Source organism: Ambystoma mexicanum, chromosome 5p (genome assembly GCF_040938575.1).
Source record: "Ambystoma mexicanum isolate Mex_15411 chromosome 5p, UKY_AmexF1_1, whole genome shotgun sequence".
Lineage (NCBI taxonomy): Eukaryota > Metazoa > Chordata > Amphibia > Caudata > Ambystomatidae > Ambystoma > Ambystoma mexicanum.
In genome coordinates this window covers 910,257,622-910,285,518 of record NC_090930.1, presented here as the reverse complement: position 1 = coordinate 910,285,518, position 27,897 = coordinate 910,257,622, and the positions used below count along the sequence as shown (strand labels likewise).

At 40.2% G+C, this 27,897-nt stretch overlaps 1 protein-coding gene across 2 annotated transcripts in view; it reads left to right on the top strand.

Annotated features, from left to right (window-relative positions):
- ADCY1 (adenylate cyclase 1) overlaps positions 1–27,897 on the top strand; it is a 2,048,432-nt gene that overhangs the window by 576,513 nt on the left and 1,444,022 nt on the right. For both annotated transcript variants that reach the window (XM_069613341.1, XM_069613342.1), the window contains exon 3: positions 20,789–20,907. In XM_069613341.1, coding sequence (XP_069469442.1) covers positions 20,789–20,907 — 119 coding nt within the window. The remainder of the gene's footprint in view (positions 1–20,788; positions 20,908–27,897) is intronic.

The window sequence follows — 27,897 nt, the reverse complement described above, 5'->3', positions numbered from 1 at the left end:
TCCGTATTGTTCGCAAGCAAGCTGAAACTGTTCTAAGAACACATGCGGTGTCCTGAAATGTTCGTAAATAAAGGAAATGGGAGTGTCCTGAGGACACGGTCCGTATTGTTCACTGGCAAGTTGAAATTGTTCTAATAACAGATGATGTGTCCTAGGATGTTCGTAAATAAATAAAATGGGGGTGTTCAGAGGACGGTATGTCTGTTTGGTTCGTTCGGAGGCAAGTTGAAACTGTTCTAAGAATACATAATGTGTCCTGGGATGTTCTTCAATAAACAAAATGGGGGTGTCCTGAGGACGGTGGATGTTCGTCAATAAACAAAATGGGGGTGTCCTGAGGATGGTATGACTGTTCGTACTGTTCGCAAGCAAGTTGAAACTGTTCTCAGAACACATGAAGTGTCCTGGGATGTTCGCAAGCAAGTTGAAACTGTTCTAAGAACACATGAAGTGTCCTGAGATGTTCGTCAATAAACAAAATGGGAGTATTCTGAGGACGGTACATCTGTCTGTATTGTTCACAATCAAGCTGAAACTGTCCTAAGAACACTCGCGGTGTCCTGAAATGTTTGTAAATAAACTAAATGGGAGTGTCCTGAGGACGCTGTCCGTATTGTTCTCTGGCAAGTTGAATTGTTCTAAGAACACTCATCATGTCCCCGGACATCAAAAGTGCCCATATGGCATAGTCAAAATGTTTGACTCTATGGGTGTGATATGCTGCGGTGGTTGTGGCCAGGGCATAGAGTCTTGGGAGCATGTCCATATGGCCATGCACCCAAGACTCTATGCCCTGGCCACAACCACCACAGCATATTTCACCCATAGTGACTTATAACTTTGGGATCCAAGAACAAATTTATAAGCAACAAAGTTGTAAGCCACTATGGGTGTGATATGCTGTGGTGGTTGTGGGCAGGGCCTATAGTCTTGGGTGCATGGACAAGACCAAATTTTTAAGCACCGAAGTTATAAGTCACTATGGGGGTCATTACGACCCAGGCGCTAATTGCGCCAACATTACCACCATGGTGTAAACTACGTTTACACCATGATGGATGGTGGATTTACCGCCCCATTCCAAGGTGAGTGGGGCGGTAAATCCCCATTTCCCATTTTCCCTTCCCCATTCCCAATTTTTGCCCCATAGGGCATAATGGGAGTGGGGAAGGCGCTAATTACGCCACCGTAAATTACGGTGGCGTAATTAGCATCATGGCAGGTTAGCGCCATGGATTTTAACGGCTGCTAAAAGCAGCCGTTAAAATCAGAATAGGCGTTAAGGGTTAACTACGGCGTTAACCCTTAACGCCTGGGTCGTAATGAGGCCCTATGGGTGTGATTTGCTGCAATGGTTGTACTTATTATAATATACTTACTGTTAGGTTTAGTAACTGGAGTACTTATATTTCTTGTTCATTTCTGTGATAAAAGAAAAGATCGTGTTAGTATTGGTATTTTGTAATGACTTATAACATTGAATAATCAACATTTTTTTTTTACCCTCATATTTAGTAGATTACAAACCAGTGTACTGTGCAATTTGCTCAGTTTCTGTGTTTGTTGCTAAAATCATTGGGTCTGTGGGAGAAAAATAAAATCCAAGTCTATTTGTTTGTTTGTTTTCAGTGTTCACTTGTTGTTTCTGGCTAATGCTCTATGTATTGGCTTGTTGCAGATTCTTGGAGCAGTTAGATACCTGTTGACATATTGTAACAGTCTATTTATTGTTATAATGAAGTGGTATTGATTTATCTGTTTGGATATTGTAAAATTTTGGGGCAGTTAGATACCAGTTGGCGTATTCTAACTGTATATTTTTTTTATATAATTTAGTGGTATTCATTTATCTGTTTAATTGTTGTATAATCTTGGGGCAGTTAGATACCTTTTGCCATATTCTAACAGTTTATAGTTTTTTAATAGAAGTTTAGTTAAGGTTTAAGTATAGTTTAGTTAATACATTTTGCTTTTAAGTAGATTAAATAAGTGTTTGTAAGATTTGTTGGTAATCTCTGCTTTAGAGTAATGGTACTATCATTACATTCGAACCATCCACAATTTTTTTTTATATTTGCAGTGTAGTGCCCTGAATTGGTTGTGGCTCCAGCGTGGTAGATTATACCTATTGTTGTGAAGGTTTTCTTACCAAGTGATACTTGACCATGTGTGAATACAGTCAGCTTGCAGTTGTTTTTGGTACCATCTGCATTGTAACATAAAAGCATTAGTATTACGTATTTACCATGTGTTTGTATTAGTAAGGTGGAGCGATTATCCGAATTGCAGGTAGAACATAATCTACCATGGTTTGCATTTTGTACAAGGTGCTGAAATGGAATGGATTCACAATTAGGTATTGATATATATATGAAGCGTTCATTGGGGATTTGTTCTTGTGTAACATTGTTGCAGAGAGTGCATGTATATTTCCACATTTATGAAATCTGGAAGATTTCATTTATAGGTATGTTTTTGTTTTCCAGTACTTGTAGTAAGTACTTTAGAAATTCGTGTGGATCTTCCTGTGAGTTTATATTGAATTTCACCATTCCAGCACAGTAGTCCAATTGTCTTATTCCATAAACACTATACGTGTTGTCAGGATTGTTTGTTGCATTTCTATGAAGTACTAACATTTGCAAACACAATTGGTCTGTACTGTGTACGTATATGTTGTCCACAATTGGTGGTAACTAAAATAGAATATTCATTGCTACATTTGCGTAGCAACTTACACCAATTATATTTGAGAGTTTCAATGGACCAGGTAATTCTGTATCTGAGTGATTTTTTTTTAGTTTGTCTTCCTTCTTTGACGAAGTACCTGGTTTACTTTCCCTAATTGGTTCTTTTTTGCTTGTGGTACTTGATGAAGTATTAGTTTATTTTACTCTCTTTGGAGGGTTTCCAGTGATATCCTGTTGTATTTCTGTATGATTTAGTTTTCTTTTACAACGTTTTACTTTTCGTGGAACAGGATATGTTTTTAGATGGCGGGTGTATAGTGAACAAAGTCTATTGTATTCTAAAATGCAAGGAATATCAGCGTTTACTTTACTTGCATCAAAGTTGATTAGAAATAGACCGTCAAGAGTACGTAAGCGTGATAGTGCTATGTAGCTCATGCCTTCTTTAAAGACTGTATTACCAATGTCTATTAATGCTTTGTCTAGGGTAAGACCTTGAGATTTATGAATGGTGACTGCGTATGCAAGAGTTGGAGAAAATTGTTCTCTGCGTACATCTTTGAAGAGAAGGAATCGAGCTGTTGAGCGTCCTTTCCTTTTTACTTCTGAAAGTTTGTCAAAGAGAATATTGACAAACTGAATGTTGTTGTCACGTCTGTATGTTTGAAAGCCAACAACTGTACCCAATGCTCCATGAACTAGTCCTTGGACCACATCAAGGTTACTTTTAAGCATTACTCTGCAATTTAAGGATAATTTTAATATTTTTTCCAATCCAGCTGTGTTGGAGATTGAATTTTCTAAACTATTTAGTCTTGTTGTGGCTTGTTCACACATGCGTAGTGTCATACCATGTACGCCTAGTTTGTCTGTGGCGCTAATTTCCATTATTGGTTGCATTTATTTTTTTAACATTGTTTCATTGAATTTGAAACAGCTTGCAAGAGTTGGCATTAAGGCCATACAATTGACATTTTTGTGGGCTAATTGTGCCATAACATCTGTAGCACATGCATTATTGCCATAAAGTGCATGAATGTGCTGGGTTTTCAATATTGATTGTGCTTCTTGAGATTGTATACCAACTCTAATACTTTTTAAGATGTTGGCATAAGTGAGATCTGCAGATTGCCACATGTTTTCTGTTAATTCTCTGTATTGGAAATGTTGCCAAAGGTTGACATTTTCTATGCTGCCAACAGTTTTACGGCAGAGTTTGTCCCCTAAGGTTTTAAAAATAGGCTCACCTTTCACTGGTGTCAATTGAAGAAGATCTCCGAAAACAATAATGTGCTTTCCTGCAAAGAGCTCTTTGTAGTTTGTTTGGAGTACTTCTTGTAATCTAAGATGAATCAAAGCCAACATTAGGTTGAAGACCATGCTCACTTCATCTATTAGTAGCATTTTCATTTGTTTTAATACTCTGCGTAGTTCCATTGCAGCTTCTGTAGAAAGTTTGTAATAGTCTAATTTGTTTTGGTGTTCTACTGGCAGGAGTAGTAATCGGTGTAATGTGACACTGCCTATGTTGTAGGCAGCTAAACCTGTGGGGGCAGTGACAACAGCTGACAGTTTGTTGTTTGTCAATTGTTGAAGGAATTTACTGATGATTTTGATTAAGAATGTTTTGCCAGAACCAGCTTCACCACTGACGTACAGTAGTATAGGTTTGTAATTTTGACAGGTGCATTCTTTGTTTTCATGTTGTACACCATGTGCAATTTCTTTTGTTACTTCTTGAAAAATGCTATGTTGCTCATTGTTTAGTTTTGATTGTAGTATAGTTAAGTCTTCTTTATCTTCATACTGACACATGGTGTTTTCTAATTCTGTCATAGCTAATTCTGCCTCATTTGTTATTAGTGGCTCTCCCAGTGGTTCTTTGCTTCCTGTTACAGAAGGTTGACTACTGTCAGGAGTGTCCTTATCTAGTTGGGCCTGGAATTCTTCTTCGTGTTGCTGTTCATTGTGCAACATTGTTTTGTACTGTGTAAAGTTTACATCAGTTATAGTGCTTTCATCTGCTTTGAAAGCGTCTTCATATGAGTCATAGCTATCTAGTATTTCTTCTTCTTTTCTCCATGGTTTAAAGAGTTGTCGCAGGGACATATAATATAGTTCTTTATGTTGAGGAGTCTTTAATGACAATTTGATATGATTACATTTCGTTTGGTGAGTTTTACTAAGCTTCCTTCACAATGTGTCACTCTGTATTTACCTTTTTTTTCATCAGGTTTTATATTATTTTTGTATGTGAAGTTTTGGGCTATGTGGTATAGACACATGGTTTCCAAAGTGTTACTTCTGTTTGGGTAGTATGTGTCCAGTAAATTGTTTTTTTTTTATATCTTGGCTGTTGGGATCATGTTTGGCTATTGTTTCTATATCTTTGTTTGATTTTAGAACTCTTTTTCTCGATTTAGCAGGAACAAGTCTTAGCCATACTATATTTTCAGTTTTTCCATACAAAGCAGTACCAGTTAAATGATCTGCTGCTTCATAGGAGCCAGATTCTCTATGGGAGAACATTTGTATGCCCAAGCTGTATAATTTCTGAGACAGTGTTTTGTCTGATGACAGGTCATTCCAGAGGTCTTGGAGCTCTATTTTGTTCTGCTTTTGTTAAGTATGCTCTAACATATCGTGCAACTGCAGTGGAATTGTTTGCAATGTACTGCACATCTATGTGTGCATTCCATCAGTGTGCAATGATTGCATTGTAATCATTGATATATTTTTCTTCTTCTGTTCTTTTTATGTAATATGTATTTTTAGGTGATTTACATTTAACACTATGTCTAACTGAAGACATGAAGTTGTTCACTGGACCTGTTTTTGTAACCGGTCTAGGGAAACCAAAGCAGCATTTGGTGTAGTATTTCCCTTTGTTTTTGTATTTGCAACAACAATATTTGCCACATTTGTGTCTTTGAAATTGTAAAATTTGTGCATGAAGATCACTATTTGTTGCTTCTGATGGAATTTCACAAGTGACATTTTTCAATAAACTGTAAAACAGTCTTGGCCAAATTTAGGAGCATCTTTAATCCATAAAAGCATGTGGATATGTGGTGCTCCTCTGGATTGGTATTCTTTTCTCCAAAAGAAGTCTTGCACTTTTCTGAGGGGAGGAGCAGTTTTATTACAAATAAAGTGTAGTATAGCAATGAAGCGATGATGGAAATTTCTTGAAACATTAACATGATCTAGAGAGCAAAGTTCTCCAGGTGTTAGTATATCTATGTTTGTTTTGTTTTTGTTTGATATACATAGGAAATCATGTAAATATTCCCATGCATATTCTGCACAACTTAATGTAACAAACCAAGTGGGTGGGCCAAGGTTTCTTATCATACAACGTACATCTCCATGACGTCAAAACCACTACTCTTTAGTACCACGCATATTTGCTAATAGATTTCTAATATTTGATTGTAAAACCTCATCTTTTTGTTGCACTTTTTGTAACAATTGTGCAGCTGACATATTTTGAAAGTGTGATCCAGATTTTAATGTGTGTGCAACTCCGTAACATAAAGTTGCTCGTTCGCTTTCAAAGAGTAGGTGGAATATGTATTCCACATTTTGTCTAAATCTGGGATCTTCAGAATACATCCGTAATGAGCGGTATTCTGATGCTGTTATTTGAATAGGTCTATCATCGTACCTTCCTCCTTTGCCAGTAGGAAATAGTAGAGGAAATGCATGTACTTTTTTCCCATATGCTGATTGGTGATCCTTTTGTTTGATGCATTTGGTACGTTTCTACGGTGTCATTAGAGTACAAAGGGTGAATTGTATAATGGTCTAAAGTATTGGATATTGTAGCAGGATCTAGGAGCTCAAATTGACCATCTTCTTGTGTCTCTTGAATTATTTCAGTGGTATCCTTCATTCTTTTATTCAATATTAATTTCTTTGTAGTATTCATTATTGTCTTTTAGATATTTCAAGGCTTGTCTAACTTTATGTAAATCTACCAGTTGTTGCCATATTTATTTGTCATTTACTAAGATCATTAAAGATTGCTCCATTGGACGTTGCACTCCTAGAGTTTGCACATTTTCTTTTAGATCGAATGGTAAACACACTACTTTCCCCCGAATCCCTTTCACTAATTCAGAGGGAGGTAATTTTGCTGTTTTTGGTTGAAGGCGTATTATTGCTTGAAATGGGTGCACTGTTTGAATTATGATGCTCTCATATAAATTGAGTTGTTGTAGGGGTTTTGGTGGTGGAAATAATTCCAAATTATTTGTGATAGCACGTGAAGGAGTTTGGTTGTTGTCAAGTTTTGTAGTGCAGTAACTGCAAAGTATTAAGGGGTCAGTTATTTCGTATTTGTTTTCTGCTATAAGGTAGAGAGCTAATTCAAACCATTTAGAATCTTCATTGTCTTCTATTTTGTATGTTAGGTCCACAGTTTTTGTGTTACTTTTCCAAAGAGTTCTACGGCAACATACACACACATGGTTTAGTACTTCAGCATAGAATTGTTGCTAATTTGCTTTAAAGCTATTTCATTCTGTAAGTGGCTTTCACTTCCAAAATATTTTTTCTGGATATAGTCGATTTCTTCAAGTAGGTCTTTTGCTGTACCATGTAGAAGAATGTTATTTAAATTGACTAGTGCTAAAGCAGCACTTTCAGCAAAGTACAGTTTATAGACTAGATTTCTTATAGTTGAATGATGTGTTGATATCATTTTGATATAATGGAAGGTGGTTTTGCAAGTAGGTCCTGAAATGCAGGCCAATGAATGTCCTTGTAGTCCTGTGTACTTGCACACTGGAAAGGTATCCACATTTTGAAGTAGTTTAATTTTGATTTTGTCTTTGCCTTTCATATATTGATTGAGGAATTGGCGTAAAGACTTGAAAGATTTTTTGGGAATGTTACACATTGACGTGCATGGCCATTTGTATACGAGACGTCCTGATTCAGTTGAATGGAGAGATAATTCTAAGTTTTCTGGGGATATTTTTGTAAACAGTATTTCTTGTTCCATTCTGGTATTATTAACTTTTTCATAACCTCGTCCACTGCTATGTATGGCATTTGTATTTGTTTGCTTTTGTTTGTATGCTTCTTCATTAAAGTATGGTTCTGTGCTCGTAGTGTGACTCCATCCACCTCCACAGATACTCAAGAAGTTATTTCTGTTGACATTTCGTTTATTGAGAAGTCTTTTTTTGTAATTTAGTCATTAGTTTTGTTAGTGGTTTCATTTTGTTTAACACTAAAATAAATAACTTTCTTTTGAGAAGGATTGCACTGTCTATCAACGCTTCTAAAATTAATTTCCTACGATAGGTTTTAAGGGTTGAGCCTGATTTCTCTCCTGTTTTTATAAGATTTTGAAGGACTCTGTGACGGAACATTTTTGCTAAAATACTTTTTTTGGTATGCTTACTTTGCACTATATCAAGATTTATACGAACAGTTTTATCTGTACTGGTAGCTGATTTTTTGTTAATTGTTTTGTGGTTCGTTTTGCATTTTGATAGAGGAGGCAAAGTTTCTGTAGTTGAAGCTTGTTTTGTTTCGTTAAATGACTGTATTAGCTGTTTTGTTTTAACCTTATTTATAAATTCTGCTAGAGATGGATGCTTGTTTTGGACACTTCTATTTTCATTTGCTCTGCTTCTCCTTTGCTTTCTATGGACTTGATTTTTGGTAGGCATTCTTTAGGGTCTGTTGAAAAAAATAAAGAAGGTATGGGTTGGGGTGTTCTTAATGTATGTGTGCTGTGTGCATGAGTGTCTGAGTAAGATGATAAAGATATATGTAATGGTGTGTGATTGTGCATTGGGAAACTACAACTAGTTGGGATGGGTATTATTGAATTAATGTGCTACTAAACTGGGGTTCAGATGACAGTAGAAAGTAAGCTAGTGGTGTGGAGAAGTACAAATAGTAAATCTAATAGTATACAATTAAAACAGTTGTTTGTTCTATAATATCAAAATTCTAGGGGCTGAGTTGGGTCATTTGTGTGTCGAAAAATAGGAAATTGTGCGCCATTCTGCCTGTAAATCTCTGTTTAGGAAAAGGGGATTTGTAGACAGAATGGTGCACAATCTCTATTTTTAGGCACAGAAATAGCATGAATTAACCTTACAGTGTGTTTGAATAATAGTACAAATAATATGGTGGTATTCAACTTACTTTTTTCTTTTTAAATGAGCAGGTTTCTTCTTAGTTGTTCTTTGTACTTCAAATTCGGCTGCTTCTTTTCAGGAGAATGGTCTTCACTGCAATTGTAAAGGAAACAAATTAGTAATTTTGTTTGTATATAGCACTGTTTTTAATTTAGACATTGATTTTTTTAATTGACATTGACCCTCAGCGCCTTCCTCAAAATCATGAAAACTATCTTATTCACATAAGATGCGTTGCACCAGTTGAATACATATCATATGTTCTTAATGCATAAACTGTATTGTAATGACGAACTGTACCAACCAAAATATAATTTCTATGCCTTGTGGAATTCATAATGTAACACTGAATACCACTATTTCTGTAACTAAGCTCGTGTGAGTAACAGCACCTCAATGCCATGGGCTGCTTGCGCACAATATAAATATAAGTAAATACATTTTTATGTTTTTGTACAAGTATTGTTGTTTGATATTTGAACATACTGTGTGCATGCAATTTTGTTTGAGTATGTTAACTCTTCATATTGTACTTTAAATATGTTAGTTCAACATGCTTTGAAAATGTGTGTGTAAAAAGAAATTAAATAGCAGATATGTTTGGAAGTGACAGTTGATTTTAGGAGATGGAAAAAATGACAGTAAATTCATTTTATAGATTATACAAGCTAAAAGTCAGTTAATCTGTTTATATGAATCTATAAGAATTGTACATGTACTATACAGAAAATATGCATACCAGTAGTTTGTGTTCATGCATATGGATATGCATGCAGCTGCAAGTAGAAATCTCGGAGACTTGTACATTATTTCTGGTAGAAGGTGCTTTCCAATGAAATGACACTTGTACTCAGAGAGATTAACAGTACATTTGAAGTACTGATCTATGATGATGCAGTTAGATGTAGAGGTCTTGGATGTGATTGGTGGATGGGCATGTGACTTCTTAGCTATATCCAATGAGGGAATGGCACAGAAAGGGAAATGGAAATGGTAGAAGGACTGTCCATGTTATGATATGTCCGCGGACATGGCGGTAGTCCGCGGACATCGGGTGTTACATCCCGGGATTTTGGGTGGGGAGCCATGCAAATGAGAATGAGAAGAGAAAGGGATTGTTCAGGAAAGTTTAGTGGGTGTGTTGTGCCAGGAGAGAGTTTCTCAGATGGCTGTGTGTTTCAGAAAACAGATTGTTTGGATTTTGGGAGACTCGTGGATACATTGGTTGAAGGTGCATGCAGAAAGCTGTGGAGTAGCTGTAGATCTTGGATTCCCACATGTGGAAGTGCACTGGCATGGAGTACGTGGAATGAAGTGGTTGGAGTTGCTACCTCTCTGTGCTACTTTGGAGACAGAGCAACATCCAGACATAATTATAATTCATTGTGGAGGGAACAGTTTAGGACATGTGTCTAAACATTTCTTTGCAATTTGCAATGAAAGAAGGACTTGGGAAGGTCATGGATATGTTTCCAAAATTTCTTTGCAATTTGCAATGAAAGAAGGACTTGGGAAGGTCATGGATATGTTTCCAAATTCTCAAGTAATTTTTTCACGGATTGCGCAGAGCCAAATGTGGCTTTTTTGTTCTTCATTTGGTCCACAAATGGAGAAAGCAAGGCGCAATGTCAATAAGGCTGTTTGTACCTTTCTAAGAGATTTTGGCATGTCCTCTTTTCACAATGAAAATATTATGTTTCGTAGTACATACATTTTTCGCAGCGATGGAGTCCATCTTATTTATGCTGGCAATCAGATTTTTCTGAGAAATGTACAAAATGCATTGCGACCTTTTTTGGAATTACAGGATCCATTTTGTAGTAGGTGTTTAGCATTTCAAATTTTTCAAACACAACCACCACCAAAAGGCTCTTTTCAGAGCCATCACTTCCTCCCAGATAAAACTGCAATGGTTATGATAGGGCAGCACTCCAAAATTTTAGATGTTCGCAGAATGTCCGGGAACTTCTAAAAAATACACAGGGCCCTGCTTCATTTATTTTCACTTCTATTTTTTAACTGTGAAAGGTGTCTCTGAAAAGAGCCTTTTCTTTATTTTTGTTGTTTTATATTTTTTTCGGTTTTTTTATACGCAACACACTAGGAGAGGAGGGGAAAGGAGGGTAAAGGGGGGACACCAACCACAGGGATAAGAAAGGGTGAGCTGAGATCTCGTGCTCTGAGACGATAGCCTCAAAAGCACTACAAAGGCTCTCCCCCTGCACAGTACTGTGTCGCAGTACATACACACAACTGTGACCCTCGAAGGGTAAGGGTCATCAGTATTGCGTATGGCCTGTGAGGCAGCTTGAGGAATACGCTGTCCCACAGGAGTGTTCCTTGTGGTGACAGGATCGGAAACGGAGGATGAAGTAGAGGAAGTCAACCTGCTACGCTCCTCGCAAGGTACAACCTTCGAATGGCCCCAGTGTGGAATGACCTTAGGTGTCACTTCATGATAGTTGTCCCAAAGCTGTATGAACCAGGCCACCCGCGACTGAGTACCATTTTGCACTCGTTGCAGGTTACTTGGTTCGCATGCGCCTTAGGACCATTACCACGAATGGTAAATAACTGCCACACCCAAGACTCACGCCGAGTGCTGGTAGTAGGGACTTCCACTACCTCATTCTCGTCATCCTCTTCATCCTCCTGTGCATCCTCACTCCTGTTCCCCTCTTCAAGCCCTTGGGGAGGTGGTGGTGGTGGACGGGGTGGGGGTGGTGCTGAGGCAGATGCAGCACCAGGTGGCATGAGTGGAGCCATGGAAGCCATCAGGTTTGAGATGAAAATCTGCAAAGTTGGCAGCAAAATTCACTGTGTTCTGTAGGATAGCCAGAAATGCAATGAGAATGAGCTCTAGGGTGTGTTTTTTTATAGGGGTGCTTGTGCGCAGTTCGCGGACATGCGCGCTGTCCGCAGACAGATCGAACAGAAAAAAGGGTTAAAAAAGTCACAAAAAGTATGTAGAAACTCAGGATTACTATGTGGGACTTGTGCTATCGTGAGTTTTTAATTGAAACATATCGTAGATTGCTTGAAAATGTAGTTTTAAATTGTTCGGGGACACAAACAGTGTTCGGAATCAGAACACACACTCATCGTGGGAGCGGTCACATGATAGGTTCGCGAACATGTTCGCGAAGGGAGCGGGTGTCCGCAGGACACCAAATGCACTGAAACTGTTTTGCGCATGCGCATTGGTGTTCTACGGACACTGTTCGGGCCCTGAAGTGATTAAAAGTGTGTCACAAGTGAAACAAACAGTTACGGACAGGGGTTTGTTCTTAGAACAGTTTCAACTTGCCTCTGAACAATACGGACAGGCATAGCGTCCTCAGGACACCTCCATTTCTTTTATTTACGAACATCCCAGGACACTTGATGTGTTCTTAGAACAGTTTCAACCTGCCTACGAACAGTACGGACAGGTATAGACTCCTCAGTACACCCCCATTTCCTTTATTTACGAACATTTCAGGACACAGCCTGTGTTCCTAGTACAGTTTCAACTTGCCTGCCTACAATACGGACAGGCATAGCATCCTCAGGACACCCCCTATTTGTTTATTTACGAACATCCCAGGACACTTGATGTGTTCTTAGAACAGTTTCAACCTGTCTACAAACAGTAAGGGCAGGTATAGTGTCCTCAGGACACCCCCATTTCCTTTATTTAGGAACATTTCAGGACACAGCCTGTGTTTTTACAACAGTTTCAACTTGCCTGCGAACAATACGGACAGGCATAGTGTCCTCAGGACACCCCCATTTTGTTTCTTTACAACAAATTCAACTTGCATGTAAACATTATGGACAGATATAGTGTTCTTAGGACGCTGCCATTTTCGTTTCTTTACGGACATTTCCGGACACCTGCGCTGTCCACGGACACCTGAACTGCTTTTTAAAAAAAGACAAGAAATGAATTAGGACACAATATAATTATTTTATTTTATTTTACATGGATGTTAAATTTATGACAGAGAAGGTGAGGAAGAAACTGAAACAAAAACAGGAGAATTGGGGGTTTCAATAGGATTTATATGAGGAAAATAAGGGATGGAAGTCTCATCAAAACGTTTTGGTTCATGGAGAGGGTTAGGGGATAATTGAATGGTGGGACAATGGCATGTAGTTGTTTGTTTCAAGTGATCCTCCACAAAGTTTTTTTAATTATTAAAATGTGCCTTGAGTAGGTCATTTTTTTCTTCTATGTGCTGAAGAGTCTTATCCAATACTGATTTTTCTTTAGTATTTTCAATTTCTGTACAGTCTGTACAAAAAAAAAAAATATTTATTAATTGGTTTATATAGTAAATTGTCTACCATTAGGTTCACTATCTTCTGGCATTTCCTCACATGGGAAATGCTCCTCTAGCCACTCCAGAGTACTAGACATTTCTGTGAGAAAAAAACATAATACAGAAAGTTTACAAATATGTGAGTAAAATGCAGTACACTTACTTGCTTCTGGTAAGGTGTGTTCTGAGTGGTCTGTAGATCTGCTGTTGCTCTTCGTTGTGGAATTTCTGTGAGGTAATCATGTTCGAAGACTATATTTCTTCTTTTGGTATATTCCATTTTAGAACATATTGTATTTAAATGAATGGTTAGTGTGTTATATATATGGGTTACAATTCTTATTTATTACTACATATAATGTGTATGTGTGCTGGTTTGTGAATTTGTAAAATGTTCATATGTTATGATATAACAATTAAACATACCCCCCAAACTTTTTGGGTAGTGGTGCTGTTGTCCGCATCTGTCCGTGGACATTAAAAGAGTTCGCGGACATCAAATTCAGTAGAGGGGGTTCAGTATGTTCTATGTTACTTGTACATAAAGTCAGAGTTATTATTGTTAAATTGCGCTACTAAATACCTATGAAATTCAGTAAAAAAACGTTGTTAAAGGGACGTTATGGTTAAGTTGTGCTACTAAAAACCTATGAAATTCAATGAAAAAACTTTGTTAAAGGGACGTTATGGTCAAGACATTGGGTTGTGGTTTTCTTATGGATCAAGACATCACACATTGTGTCACACGCTGCAGCCTGCAGAAGTATTTTTACACGATGCATGATGCAACTGCAGACAGTGCAGAGACACAGTGCATGACAACATTTACATATTCTGGGGGGATAATTGCCATTATATCCCCCCACTTGTTGGGGGATTTGTCCCCTGTGTCCCCCCATGTCCTATGCCCATTCCCCCAATAATCCACTAATAATTAATGCAGTAATCTCACAGTGATTAAAGGTCAGTTACTGTGAGTCTCGTGAGATACACTCGAAATTCCCTCGATAATGCGAAAACCTCTGAACTGAAACTTGCGCCCCAGACCACCCCTAACTTCCCAACTTCACATTATGTCCTCTTTCCCCCTGCTCACCTCTGACCTGATGAGATTTCAACTGTTTCCTCCTCCAAATAGCATTTTTTCACTTTTTTGTTTTTCGCATTCGCCTGATATTATCGCAGTAATCGACGCATCAAGCAAAGAAAAATTATGGGTATCATTTTTGAAAAGTCTCCCTGCTGCAAAGTACCATGTGAGATATAGCTATATTTCTCCCAAAATTATAGTTCACAGTTGAACGCCAGCAGATCACATCTCCATCATGCCACATACACAGTGTCTGCCATTTTAGTGGCATTTACTTTATTGGATGGTAAACTCTGTGAACTGCGGTCCAGAAGGGTAATCGTTCCAAAATGATGATTATTTTTTCATTATAATCTGGCGTGGGTGCTGTAGGCCCATATTCTTACTCGGACACGCTTTAAATAGTGCACCGGCTATTCTTCGCTCCTGGAATATGGATGTACGAACCTATAGGGAGACCCCATGTATTTTTAAGCCGAAGTGAGGCGAGGCCGCTGTGCTGCGTTGGACACCTGTAATCTGCACGCGCGCATGTGGGGAATACACACACGCCAGAGCAATGTGTTTAAAGCACTGTTTATACCCGTTGGGGTTTTGCCCCCTGTGCTGGTGGCACTGTGGTGGCAGTCTGTGTGACTCCGGGGAACGCCCACTCGCACCTGGGAAATGCACCCTGAGCAAGGGGCGCCTCAAGGAGGTATTGGATGATATGTAGTGATATTTTCAGGATGTTAATGGGGCTGTGTGTTTTATACTTTTGTAGGCTGCTGTATTCACTTTTGCGGGCAAACTGGTACTTTTTGAGGGCAGGCACGGCAAATGTAACACAAATACACTTATTTGGGCAGAGCTTATTTAGAAGGGCTGTGAGCGGCTCCCTGAATAGTAGATCATAAGAGATCTTAGGCGGATCACTAGGCTGTCACCATGGTGATGCACTAGCATTGGGATAGTGTGCAGGGCTGTATGTACATCTTCAGGTGACATGGCCTCGGGATATTGCACTGCACCCTGGGCCGGATGTCTAAGCCCATGCGGCACTATGGCGACGGGACGAGTTCAGCAAGCCTGTGTCAAAGTGAAATAGACACACAGCAACGCCTGGACCACCATGTAGGACAGGGTTGTCGGGTCCAAGATCTGCCAAAAAATGTCTCCCCTTACCTGTAATCCGACAACATCCATTTGCCCCCTTTAGTATTGTAATGCGATTGGACTGCTTTAAACTGTTGATGCTGCCGGAGCCAGGATTCAAACATGAGATGGTTAAGGTCAAGGGCAAAGCACTTAACCAGAAGGCCACTCCATTGCCTTATCAGGCTCTTTGTGAAATTGCTTATTTTTGGATTTAAAAGGTGTGCACCTTTTATTATTTGCTTGCAATGCTATAGGAAACTCTCCATCCTTGTGTTTTTTTTTTCTAGGTGTGCATGATTCACCTTCCGAGAAGCAAATAGTGGCATGGGTGATGTTGTAACACTGTGAGCACAGGATAGGTTGGTAATATTAATAAATGGTGTTATTATATAGCTCTTCATGCGGATTCCTCTTGCTTTTAAGCACTTGTACTAGTAGGTGTTGTTACCCAATAATTGAATGATACTCATTGTATCAACCTTCAGAGGATGAATGGCTTGGTCAGTCCGACCGCAGTATTTGAACCTCAAAGGGCGTGGAACATGTAATTCATAAGGGGATGCAAAAGAGATGTTGAGAACTAATATAGGTTTCTAGATTAGCATTGAGTGGCATGAGAACATATTTATCATCTGAAAGATTGACACCTACTTGGAGCAGTCCCAGCAGCTAGGAAGGTGTGGACCAATTCAGACATTAGAGGAAAACAGGGCATTCTGGAGTGAACGTTTCCATTCCCAGTCAGCTGGGACCTGTGCAGACATTGTGGGCCTTGGCTGTCTTTGAACTTTATGGACACTGTCTGCAAATTGGCGTGTGAAGTGTTTCTCAAGTGCACCCGGCAAAGGCTGTGTTGGTACATGGAAAATGCATGATAAATCTGGATGGCCCAGAAACTAAACTAAATCATGTAAGCATGCACCAACATGTGTTTATTCCCTCTGGCCCCAAGGGCCATCCCACTCCCTCTGGTACCCCAGTGATGTTCCTGTGTGCCCCCCCTTCTCGCACACAGGTGTTGCCCGTTTTGCTTGCTTCTTCTACCCTGCTCCCCCTCAACCCCCTCCAGCCTACTTCTGAAGGAGTTCATACTGATATATTCTGATTTCACCATCACCGTCTTGTGGCCAATGCTGGATTCGACTTTATGGACTTCATTTATTCACGGTGCGTCGCCCTTTCTCAACTTTCTTGCTGGACCTCCATTGCATCTTGTACTCATGTAGGCCCTGAAACATGATGTTCCAATCTTCATCTTGTATCCTAGCTTGCAATATTATGTGTTACCACTGACTTCTGCAATTGTATTTGCTCTCCCCTCCTGCTTCTCCACTCTTTTTAACTGCTTACTCTCTGTTCTCACCTCCTCTCCCTTTCCCCCTTTTTCTATCTCCTCCCCTCCTCCCCTTACTTTCTTCTATGCACCATCAGAATTGTCCCTGGACCTAGTATGATGGCAACCTCGTCTGTCTCCTCCCCTGTTTCCTCAGGCCTAGTTTGATAGATTCTTGTTTTGTTCTGCCCCTCCCTTTCTGCACCCCTCTCCCTCACCTTTTGTTTTTTCTGGCTCTACTATAAATGTCGTCAGGCCTAGTACGGTAGTAGCCTGTCTGTTTCCATTTCATTCCCACTCTCCATTTCCCTTCCTTATCCATGTCTTAGCTCTTGCACTATCTGAAATGTCATCAGGCCGAATACAGTAGTTAATTTCACATCCTTTCCGCTCATGGCCTGTAAGAATGTCAATGTATTTTCCCTTGTTCCCTCCCTTGCCTTGAAGCGCTTTGGAACACATATGTGTATAGGCTCTATATAAATTATCTATCATATATCAAACTATCATATCAAACTATCATATCATATGATATCATGTCCCCGGTGCTATTGGATCCCAATGCATTTCCGGTGATAGACAAGTGGCTCAATTAATTGAGCACAAAATGTGTGCTTTCAGGGCTTGAAGGGAGGTCTCTGGTACCAATAAAGCCCATCCAAACAAAGTGCGCACATGTCATCCCCCTCTGAGCCCAGAACAGTGATTACCCAGGCCTTAGGTGAGATTAATTATATGAACTTTCATTGCATGCTGAGGACCCTGTAGCACTTACTTCTCTGCCACCCCCCTCTTCTTTGTCACTGCACTTGCACGTTCTGAATATCCCAAAGCCTAGTAGAACCGCTGTTTGGTTTAAACATTTTGGTGCAACATGTGCAGTGGCCACGGCCAAAGACAATGGCTAGTGGGCCCCAAGGAAACCTATTTGTGCAATATGTACAGTCAGCCATGGCCACTGGCCATCGACAAAGGCCATGACCGTTGGGCTTGAAAGAAAACTAGTGTTTTAAAATATACAGTGGGTCCCAAAAAACCTATTTGTGCAACATGACTAGTGGCCCTTGACTAAACTATGGTATAACAAAATCCTCAAAATTCAGTGAAAAAAAAAAGAGTTAAGGGGCAATTAAGATCATCAGATTTAACGAGCAAAACCTGTGAAATTCAGCGGATGTTGGAAGTGATATTTATCCCAACTTGGCATCCCACCTGTTCCAAAGCCCATGAGCCATACGTAACAGATTGGATTCACAATGACAAATAAAAGTAGAGGCTGGCAAGAGAGCTCAGCGGGTTGCACATTCGCTGCTGTGATCTGTGTGTTACTTGCAGGTCGCAAGTTCAAATCCCTACATCGCCAAATCAGCTTTCATTCCTTTTGAGGCTGGTAAATGAGTACCAACTCTGGCAGGGTGTTATTGTAAGTATATGTGTCCTATGTAAACTGCTTAGGCATACGTGCTATTTAAATATCACAGAAATTAGATTCTAGTGGACATCAACAGGTTGACACTAAGTTAATATGATGATCACTTCCCACATCCAGTGAATCACATTAATTGTCCCTTAAACATTCAATTTTTCAGCGAATATATACATAACTACTAACTGAAAAAATCTAGTTAAGGTGCAGTTAGGTTTCACAAAGTTAATGCAACAAAGCACTTGAAATTCAGCAGATGTAGTAAGCCATGACCAGCTTAACTCAGCACATTGCTGTTTATGTCCCCCATAATGCCATTTTGTATGTCATTGTGAAACCCTTCTCCTATAATATGTATGTGCTCAACGGCTTTGCAACGGGAACATGCAGAGCTAAGCTGTTCATGACTTTCCACATCCACTGAATTACTTGGGTTTTGTTGCGTTAAATCTGCATTACTTTACTTCACCTTAATTCGTTTTTTAAGTGAATTTCAAGGCTTTGGCCATGCATGTATATTTTAAAACACTATTGGGCTGTGTCCACTGTACATGTTCCCCCAATATGTTTCTTTTGGAACCTCTGGGTGGCCACGGCCTACATGTCTTTCAGGCAAACTTTCAGCCCTGGCCATGCCCACTGCATATTTAAAACACTACCATGCCTCTAGCTACAGCCTTTGGCCGTGGCCACCACCTTTGGCAGTGTCCACTGTACATGTTCCCCCAGTATGTTTCTTTTGGACCCACTAGGTGGCCACGTGGCCATGGCCACTGTATATGTCTTTCGGGCCCACTAGCCAGGGCCTTCAGCTGTGCTCACTGTATATTTTAAAACACTACAGAGCCACTAACCATGGTCTTTGGACATGATCTGTGGCAACTGTTTTTGGCCGTGTCCACTGCACATGTTCCGGCAATATATTGTTTTTGCAACTAGATGGCCAGGGCTTTCGGCTGTGGACATTATACATGTCTATTTGGTCCACTTACCAGGTCCTTTGGCCCAGGCCAGTGAGCATGGCCAAAATCTATGCCCACTGTATATTTTAAAACACCACTGAGCCACTAGACATGGGCTTCATGCTCAAAGTCCAGGGCCATATAGCACCCCTTAACATGTTGCCCCAATAGATTACCCCACTCCTCACTGTAGTTGTAAAGTTTCAGGTATTTGTATTAAACTTATATTTTTAACCGTCTCTTTAAAAAAAAAACGTTTTTTTTCCCCATAACTGCAGGTATTTTAGCAGTAGACTACAAATAACCCTGAATATTATTTTGAAAATATACTCATGATGCATGTTTTATTCCCAATTTAGTTCATTGCCGTAACCGTGAATGTGCAAAAATAATCATGAATATTTGAAAACGTTCATGCTATGAACTGAACATCTCCAACTCTCCAATTTCATATGGTGTCCTCTTGCCCCCTTCACACCTCTAGCCTGATGACATTTCATTTTTTTGCCTTCTCCAAAAAGCATTTTTTCAACTTTCCATTTTCGGATAAACCTGAATATTACCCAGAATATTCTTGAATATCTCTTGCATCGAACATAAAAAAATGGTGGCTTTTTCATTTCTGATAAGCCTCTCTGCTGCAAAGCACAATGGAAGATATCCTTATCATTTTGTGAGAAGGGGCATTCCCTTATATGTCAAATAATTTAGAAACTACTAGATGCAATAACACCAGACTCCCGCTGGAAATTGAGTCAATGCTTCGTGCCCACGCTTTTTCATAAGGGGCAATTAAGATCATCAGATTTAACGAGCAAAACGGTTTGGGCTGTGCGCTTAACCAAAAATATGAATTGTTCCCTCTATGGGGAAATGAATGTGGTCTGGGCCGAAAATGCATCTTTTTCTTTTCTTAATAACTTCTTTATTTTTTACCAGATCTTTCACAAAATGTTCAGTGGGTGGTACAAGTACAATTTTGTTTGCACAATTTCAGCCAAATTCGTTCCATGAGTCAAACGTTATTAGTAATTCATTTTTCAGGTTTCCTATGGAACTTTATACTCAACTTAACTATAGTGCAGCGACTGCCGCACTATATAAAAAAAAGGTGGGCTGCTTTTCACCAAACAAAAGAAAAAACGCACATGAATGTTCCCAGATATCATCTTCTCATGCAATTACGACAATATAAATCCATTCAGCAATTTTTGTATAAATGATCAATGATACTTTGTATACTCCCTATTACTTTGCCCCCATCCCAGGGGAGAGTCACAATGGTTTATTTTCAAATAATTAAGATAGATGTATATTAAGCTTGAATGTTTTAATCGCATTTGTATGGCCGCATTTATTAGCCCTACAAAATCTAAAAAGTGCTCTGCCTACAAGATGTGCAACGGAACCATAACTGGGAAGTTCCTATATATAAAAGACCTTGTGCAATGGGTTGAACATATGTAGAATAATGCTCATATCATTTTATGTGTACCAGAGCAACTTGCATTTAAATCTTTCAATCTCTTGCATAGTTATTTCATTAGGCATGCAATGTATCCATAGTGCTCAGATGCTTTTAGAGGGCAACGGTGCATATTTAGTGGTGGAAAATTACAGCAGCTACATGGTGAGCAAAGAGGAAAACAAAGACTCATCCTCCTTATGTTTTCACTTTCCTTTAGGAACGCCTGCTGATGAGTCTCTTGCCCAGGAACGTTGCTATGGAAATGAAGGAAGATTTTCTCAAACCACCTGAAAGGATTTTCCACAAGATTTACATTCAACGCCATGACAATGTTAGGTAGGATTGACACCAGCTAAAGAAATCAAGCAAATTAGATCACATTAAATAGAAATATATTGGCATGTAGTGACAGTGTACAAGAAAGACTTCTACATTGGAAGAAAATGTGTGGGGTTGTACGTAGGTGTGTGTATGTGCGGATCCTGTGCAGGTGGCGGTTAGCATTTCTGAGTCATTAGGCTGTTTTTACAAGCAGAAGCAGAATTAATGTTTAAGGCACAAAAGGTAAAGGAGAATGTTTCTTATGGCACGACAAAAAATAAAGATGCCTAATACTGTAGGTTTGTCAGATATATGTATGTAATCCCTGGTAATATGGGGAGTACTCCCCCCAATCAACAGCACCACACAAATAGATGTTGATATTCTATCTAGCCCTATCTGTGACTCATCTAGAACTTGAAAACCCCTCGCCCTTTAGCAATGGTAAGCCAAGAACCAGACCGGTCTATCGAAAGAATATATTTGCATTCATTATAATGGAAAATGTAATATTTACACTACTTCACATGACAAGCCACATTCTCAGTGGCATCAGAACAAATATTCAATACAAATCATTCACCGTTTGGGGATAAACAGTGACACAAGATCTGAAATTACTCCACATGTGAGTATTTGCTTTTAAGTCTCCATTAAATTGAATACAGGTCAAATGACCATTTCAATACTTTTATCTCCTACAAAATCCCAGAATGCCAAAATGATGCAGCACCACAAAACACAGCAAGATAATTTAACTACACCATAGACTTTGAATGAGGTTCACCTTTAATCACATTTAGCACCTTGAAACCTGACCGGATCATGAGCTTGGCACTAATACTTCTCTTTATATGAAGTTTAATTTAAAACAATTGCAACACTTTACTTTGCAAAAACCATATCACATATGCAGTGATCTAGATGGTTGTCTCCATGTGCGCTTAGCAAGGTATTGCAGTATGGTTTAACTGCATCACAAGTAAACCAAATGTTGACTGGTGCTGTGCCATTAGCAAAGTTGACAGTCTTATTACACAACACACTTTTCAAAACAAACACGTTTCATTTATTGTTGGAACACTTTCTCATCACCTTTCTGCCATACAAAATCTCCCTTCTCTCAGTAACTCTTTCCCACTTTCCATAGAAAGTGTGATTTTCAAATCAATTCATTCTGTTTAACTTTTGCAAACACACTTTTCCTGTTCTAGCACACAAAAAGCTTGACATTCAATGTACATTTATCAACCCTCTGCCTTAAGGTCAGGTCTGAGGAATGGTGAACAATTAGAAATTCCATTTTTAGACAAGGACACCCCTTCCCTTGATGGAGTTTTGTGGTTGACAATGAAATTAGAAATAATCACTGACTTTACATGATTGTATTTCTTATTCACCCTGTGACTGGTATTGTTAATTTCGGACTTTAACAAAATCACTCTGTGTTATTTAGCTGTAGTGGAATTAATTGAATTATTATTTTCTAAAATGATAGAGTCTACATACCCCCCCCACACGAATTAAGGGGCATGTATTACATCCAACAGATCTCCACACTCTTGGTTCTGCTGGTACTGGATATGGACCATCAGCATCCCCCATCAGTCATGGATCTTCGCCAGGCTAAATTGATCTATTTTTCCTCCTTGGTCATAGATACAAGCCTCTCTTAGTCTTTCCCAATTGCTGCCTTGCAGGCCATATTAAGTCTGAAGCATTTTTCAATTGCACCCAGGTGATTGATTTTTAGGCAGCTCCCTTTTTCCCCTTGTGCATCCACTTTTTAGCCTTAAAACCACACCTCCAAAATATTAAATTAGGAGATGCTAGCTTATTGGCCCTGAATTTTGATTGCCCCCCCTACGGTTATCTGCACCCCCAAGGCCCAGTCTCTCTCTGGGGATAGGCTCCTGAAGTTATGAAACGTACACTATGAGAGGAATGAATCCACCCACTGGGGTTTCCCTTTTTACAAATGTCAATTTTTCACCTACATGGCAAAAACTTTTATTTCACAAATAAATATAACAATATATACATATTTAGATTGCCCTAATCATTCCTCACTTGATGAAACGATTCCCATGTTTTCACGTTCAAGTAGAGTTTATTTCACAGTAAACTCAACAATCATAACAGTTAGTGTCACCACATTTCATATGCAGTTACATGATTCCCCAAGCCACTAGCTCCCCACATCTCAACTTTGTAACATGTTCTGGGAAGCTATAAACACATTTTAGGTTGTAGCTTGGGTTCCCAAGGTTGGATCCTGATAAGATCCTCATAAGAGTTAAACCTATCCCAGGTTTTACACTGATAATTGAATGGTTCCTGCGCGACTGATTTTTCCTGAGAAAATCAATAAAATGTGATTCTACATAAAAACCTATAGCAAAATAATGCCGAAAAGATCACATAAAAAAGCCAAATGTGCATTTGGTGTACACTTGCAATTGAAAAAAGGCCAAAGGTCATAATACCGAACAAGAAGATTGGGGATTGCAGGGGTGTCTCCCGCTCCCTTACTTTGGTATTATGGGCTGCGGATGTAATCCCATATTTTCACTCAATCCCTTTGCACATTGAGTTTAGTTTCTCTTCGAAACATGTGATCTGGGCATATGCTGCCTTTGTTGACTATGGCCTGCAATTAGCCCTTCAGCCTTTCTTCTTCTAGTGTTAAGGGGTCATTGTGTTGGTTATCTTCGAGAGCAGGCCTCATAGAAATTCTGCTTGGTCAATGCTGGAGTGTTCTGAATAGAAACTGAAGCCATTTATCAGGAAACTGCAACGTAGGTTTAATTTCTCCTGGAACAGAAACTGATGTTTGGGACTGTGCCAATTGCTTTTACAAATGTGGCCTTTTAAAATGTTTCATATAAATGCGCCTTGCCATCCATGCACATTTTTCAATCAGGATATGTTCACATTGTTTTTGCAAGGGACATGTTGAGTCTATGGGCCTCATTACACGGAAGGCAGTAATGGTTAACGGCCACCGTTAATGGTAACAGTGACCGTTAACCATTACCGCCTTACTACGAGGTCCCTTAGCGGGTTGGTGCTTTAACGCCTGCTTTTTGCAGGCGTTAAAAACCAACCCGCTAAGGGACCTCGGAGCTAATTACGGCACCGCAAAATTGCAGTGCCGTAATTAGCGCCTTCCCCATTCCCATAGAGCCCTATGGGGCAGAAATGGGAATGGGGAAGGGCAATGGCGGAAGGGGGATTTACCGCCCCACCAACCTTGGAATGGGGCGGTAAATCCCCTTTCCGCCAAGGCGGTGCCGGTATTTTACCGGCATGAGCCATGGCGCTAATAGCGCCATGGCTCACCGCCTTCCGTGTAATGAGGCCCATATATGTGTTTAGACTGAAAAATGCACCCAATTCCATGACCGCAGTTTCTTCGTTTGCAAATTCCATGTAAATTAAGCCTTTAGTTTTGGGCTTTGTCAGTCACATGCAAAGCCCAATCACTAAGTCAGTTTTTCTTTATTTAAAACAGTATTTTGATATGAGGCAGATGCAAATTAAGTACTGCCTTTTCAGTTTGGCATTCATCTGTGTGCGTTTTCAGTTCTCTCCATTTTTAGGCCCATCATTGCTAAATGTGGTTTCCTTGTTATTGGGTAGAACATATCCCACAAGCCCCACCCACCCTGCTATTTTCTGTTGATTCCTCATCTGGGAAAAAGCAGCGATGGGTGGGATTTTAGTTTTTCAATATTTCTCCATCCCTTTGGTCAAGGACAGTCCATCCTGGGTAGTCTTGCTTTCCTTCTTCAAGGTTCCTGAGGATTGGAAGCAGCCTTCTCCTGTTTTATCTCCTCTTGCCCCTTGCCTTTCAGTTTACTGGGCCCCAGGCTGGAATGGAAGGAAGTTAATGGGACACATTACAAGTGTGCCGGTCTGGTAACACCGGTGCCGGTTAGTCTAACAGCACTGTTGTTACCGGACCGGCGCACTACGAGTCTGCCTCCGGGAGTTGCTGTGCCTGGCAGGTCTGACGCTTCTGGGCACAGCGGCCACGGTAGGAAGACTTTCACAGAAGCACCAGCACCGTTATTAACAGCGCCAGTGCTTCTGTGGTCCCCATTGAGTCCAATGGGACTGAAATGGGAATGGGGATTTATCATTTACTGGTGCCTGACTTCCCGGACCGCCGGGGCTGTAATGTCCCGGTGGTTTCTGGCAAGCCAGGCACCTGTAAAATGTGCAAGTCCGATGGCAACCTGACGGTTTTACCGGCACGGTTACTGCCAGACTTGTAATGAGGCCCAAAGAGTCTAATGAGAGGAATAAAACGAATTAAGTATTTTTGTTTTAATCTTCAATCCCCAATACATTACAGATACATGTTGTTACATTGATTATCTTTCACATTTCATTTTTCTTTTCATATTACTTTGATTAATATACATATTTTTGATTCATATCTCACATGTTCTATATATTTTGGTTTCCATCATGGTTTTGATCTTACCTTCGTTCCTCAGATGGTTCCTCTGCTTCAACTTCAGTGGGCTCCAGAATCCCTCTTAAAGCCAGTCGGGCGGGAATGATCGTTTTTTAACTGATTGACATGGACCCATTTCTCATACATGTGTTCTCCTTTTGGGATGCAGATCTTAAAGGCAACAGGTGACATTGTGTTCACAATCTGCCCAAACATTATTTTGGGGCATTTTATCACTCACCGCTGTATCCCAAAGCTAGGTGCCACTACATTTACTGTTGAGTCATAATTTGAGCATTTCTCCATATATCAAGGTACCTCAAATGTAGACATTTTGTGCTGCTGTACCCCGGATCTGGGTGTCACTGCATTTGCTGTTGGGCCCCAAATCTAGGCATTCATTCCACAAGGAGGGCTGGGGAGTAAGCCAGGCCAGAGCAGGGTGCAGAGAAGAAGAGAGCCATCCGAATGGTAGGTAGTCTTGGGTGTACCCTTCCCTATGGAGGGTCAATTGGTAAACAGGGGAGAGAGATGAGTCTGACCTAACTGGACAACTTACAAGGAGCATTTGAGGAATACATGGGGAAAAATAGGCACCCCAATGTCAGAACTGATGGGCCACAGGGCACAGGGAGCATAGTTGGCCCCTGGCATGTACCGCTGGGGGTGGTGGTTGTTGCACACCAGGGTAAGCTTAGAGGAAAAGGACATGGGCAGCACTTTGCCTGAACGCTGGGAGTGGAAAGGCACTGCCATTGAATAGGACCCGCTCTTCTGCATACAATATAGGAGAGGTAAGTTTAGAACACCAGAATTTACGACAGGGGAAGAGACAAGGGCCACAGTCAATTAAAATCAGTGGGGGTAGGATAGGGTTCCACTACTAACCAACCCTACTAACAAACTCACCCTTCTGCATGCACCTCTCACAACCATACCTAAGCAGCACAGCAAACTACATGCCTTTGACTTCGCCCCCACAAAAACAAAGCAACCCACACATAGCCTTACATATCAGCTCATGACGACCACCAACCGAAAAACATACCTATGCTCAGCGTGTACACTGAACTGAAGATGCCAACAGCACATCGCAGCTACCCTTGCCCTTTCTCCCACTCAGTCCAACTAACTCACTCCTTACCCTCTTGCCTCACATATCCGCCAGAGCGCCAAGGGACTTTACAGGTACTGACAGTGCACACTATAAGAACCTTTAACAAATATATTATGCCAAGATGGAAGATATTTCCATTCCTTGGTCTGATTCTTCTGAAAATTGTACAGGTAAACCTTTTCATCTACCTCATACCCAGCCTTTAGGTCATAGTATGATTTAATTCCTTCACCCGACTTATATACATTTTGCTGGGCAAAAGCAAAAGCATGCTGGAGGTGCTTCCTTAGCTTCTTAATGTACTCATGAGTAGTGGACGCATTGATCAGTTTCTGCTCCTGGGTTCTATAGAGCTGATTCTGAGGTAACACTATTTTTCATCCAGTCATAAGCTGAAATGGAGAGATATTGGTTGCAAAAGATGGTGTAGACCTAATAGCCATGAGGACAAGCGGTAATCAAATGTTGCAACTGGGTCCAGAGTCAGCCACAACTTCTTGAGTATGCTTACAATAGTTTTATTGTATCACTAAACCCTTCTGCTCGATGCCAGGTGGTAGGCAATGTGGGGTTTTCTCTTTATCCGTAGGATATCCCACATCTTGGTCATCAACTCACTGGTAAAATGACTTTGTCGGTCCAACTCAATCCTTTGCAGGAGGCTCAAACGAGAGAAGATGTGGTTGAACATTAATGTGGCAGCTGTCTCTGCCTTACAATTCGGGGCAGGAAGACATTCTACCCACTTTGTAGACAAGCATGCTACAGTCAACATGTGCTTGATTCCTTGAGAGGAGAAAATCACTGGCCCAATGAAATTGACTTGCAAATCTGACCAAGGCAGTGTATTTCCCCTTTTTTTGGAGGGTAGCTCTCTGTGTGGGAGAAGTTGGCTGAGAATAGGCACACACAAGACACCCCTTTAGATAGATATTGATGTACTGGCCCATATGTGGACATTAGGCAACCTCATGCAAGATTTCCAATTTCATGTGAAAACCTCTATAACTTGCTGTGGCTGGGTCATGATTTTAATTCAACATCAGGCTCCAGAATGAGGTAGGTAGTACCCACTGGTCACTTCCTGGTATGGGGCTCTCATACCAACAAAGCGTCTTGGATTCCAAACATTTTGGAAAATGTCATCAACACCCAGAGATCCTCTTTACCAGTATAATGCAATTCAGTTAGAGGAAAACTACCAGGGTTTTCAATGTGTCAGTAGCATTTTCCAATGATCGTAACCTCTCTCTGTGCAGTGATCAAATCTGCATCCTGCACATCTTTACTCCACTGGGCAGTTGAGAGTTCACTGTTAGCACAAGTTTGTGACCTAGTTACAGCTATGACCTGGGTTTCACCCAGCAGAGATTCTGTCTCTTTAAAATCCCCCTGCAGAGCTCGAGGTTTAGCCAGCTGCTCA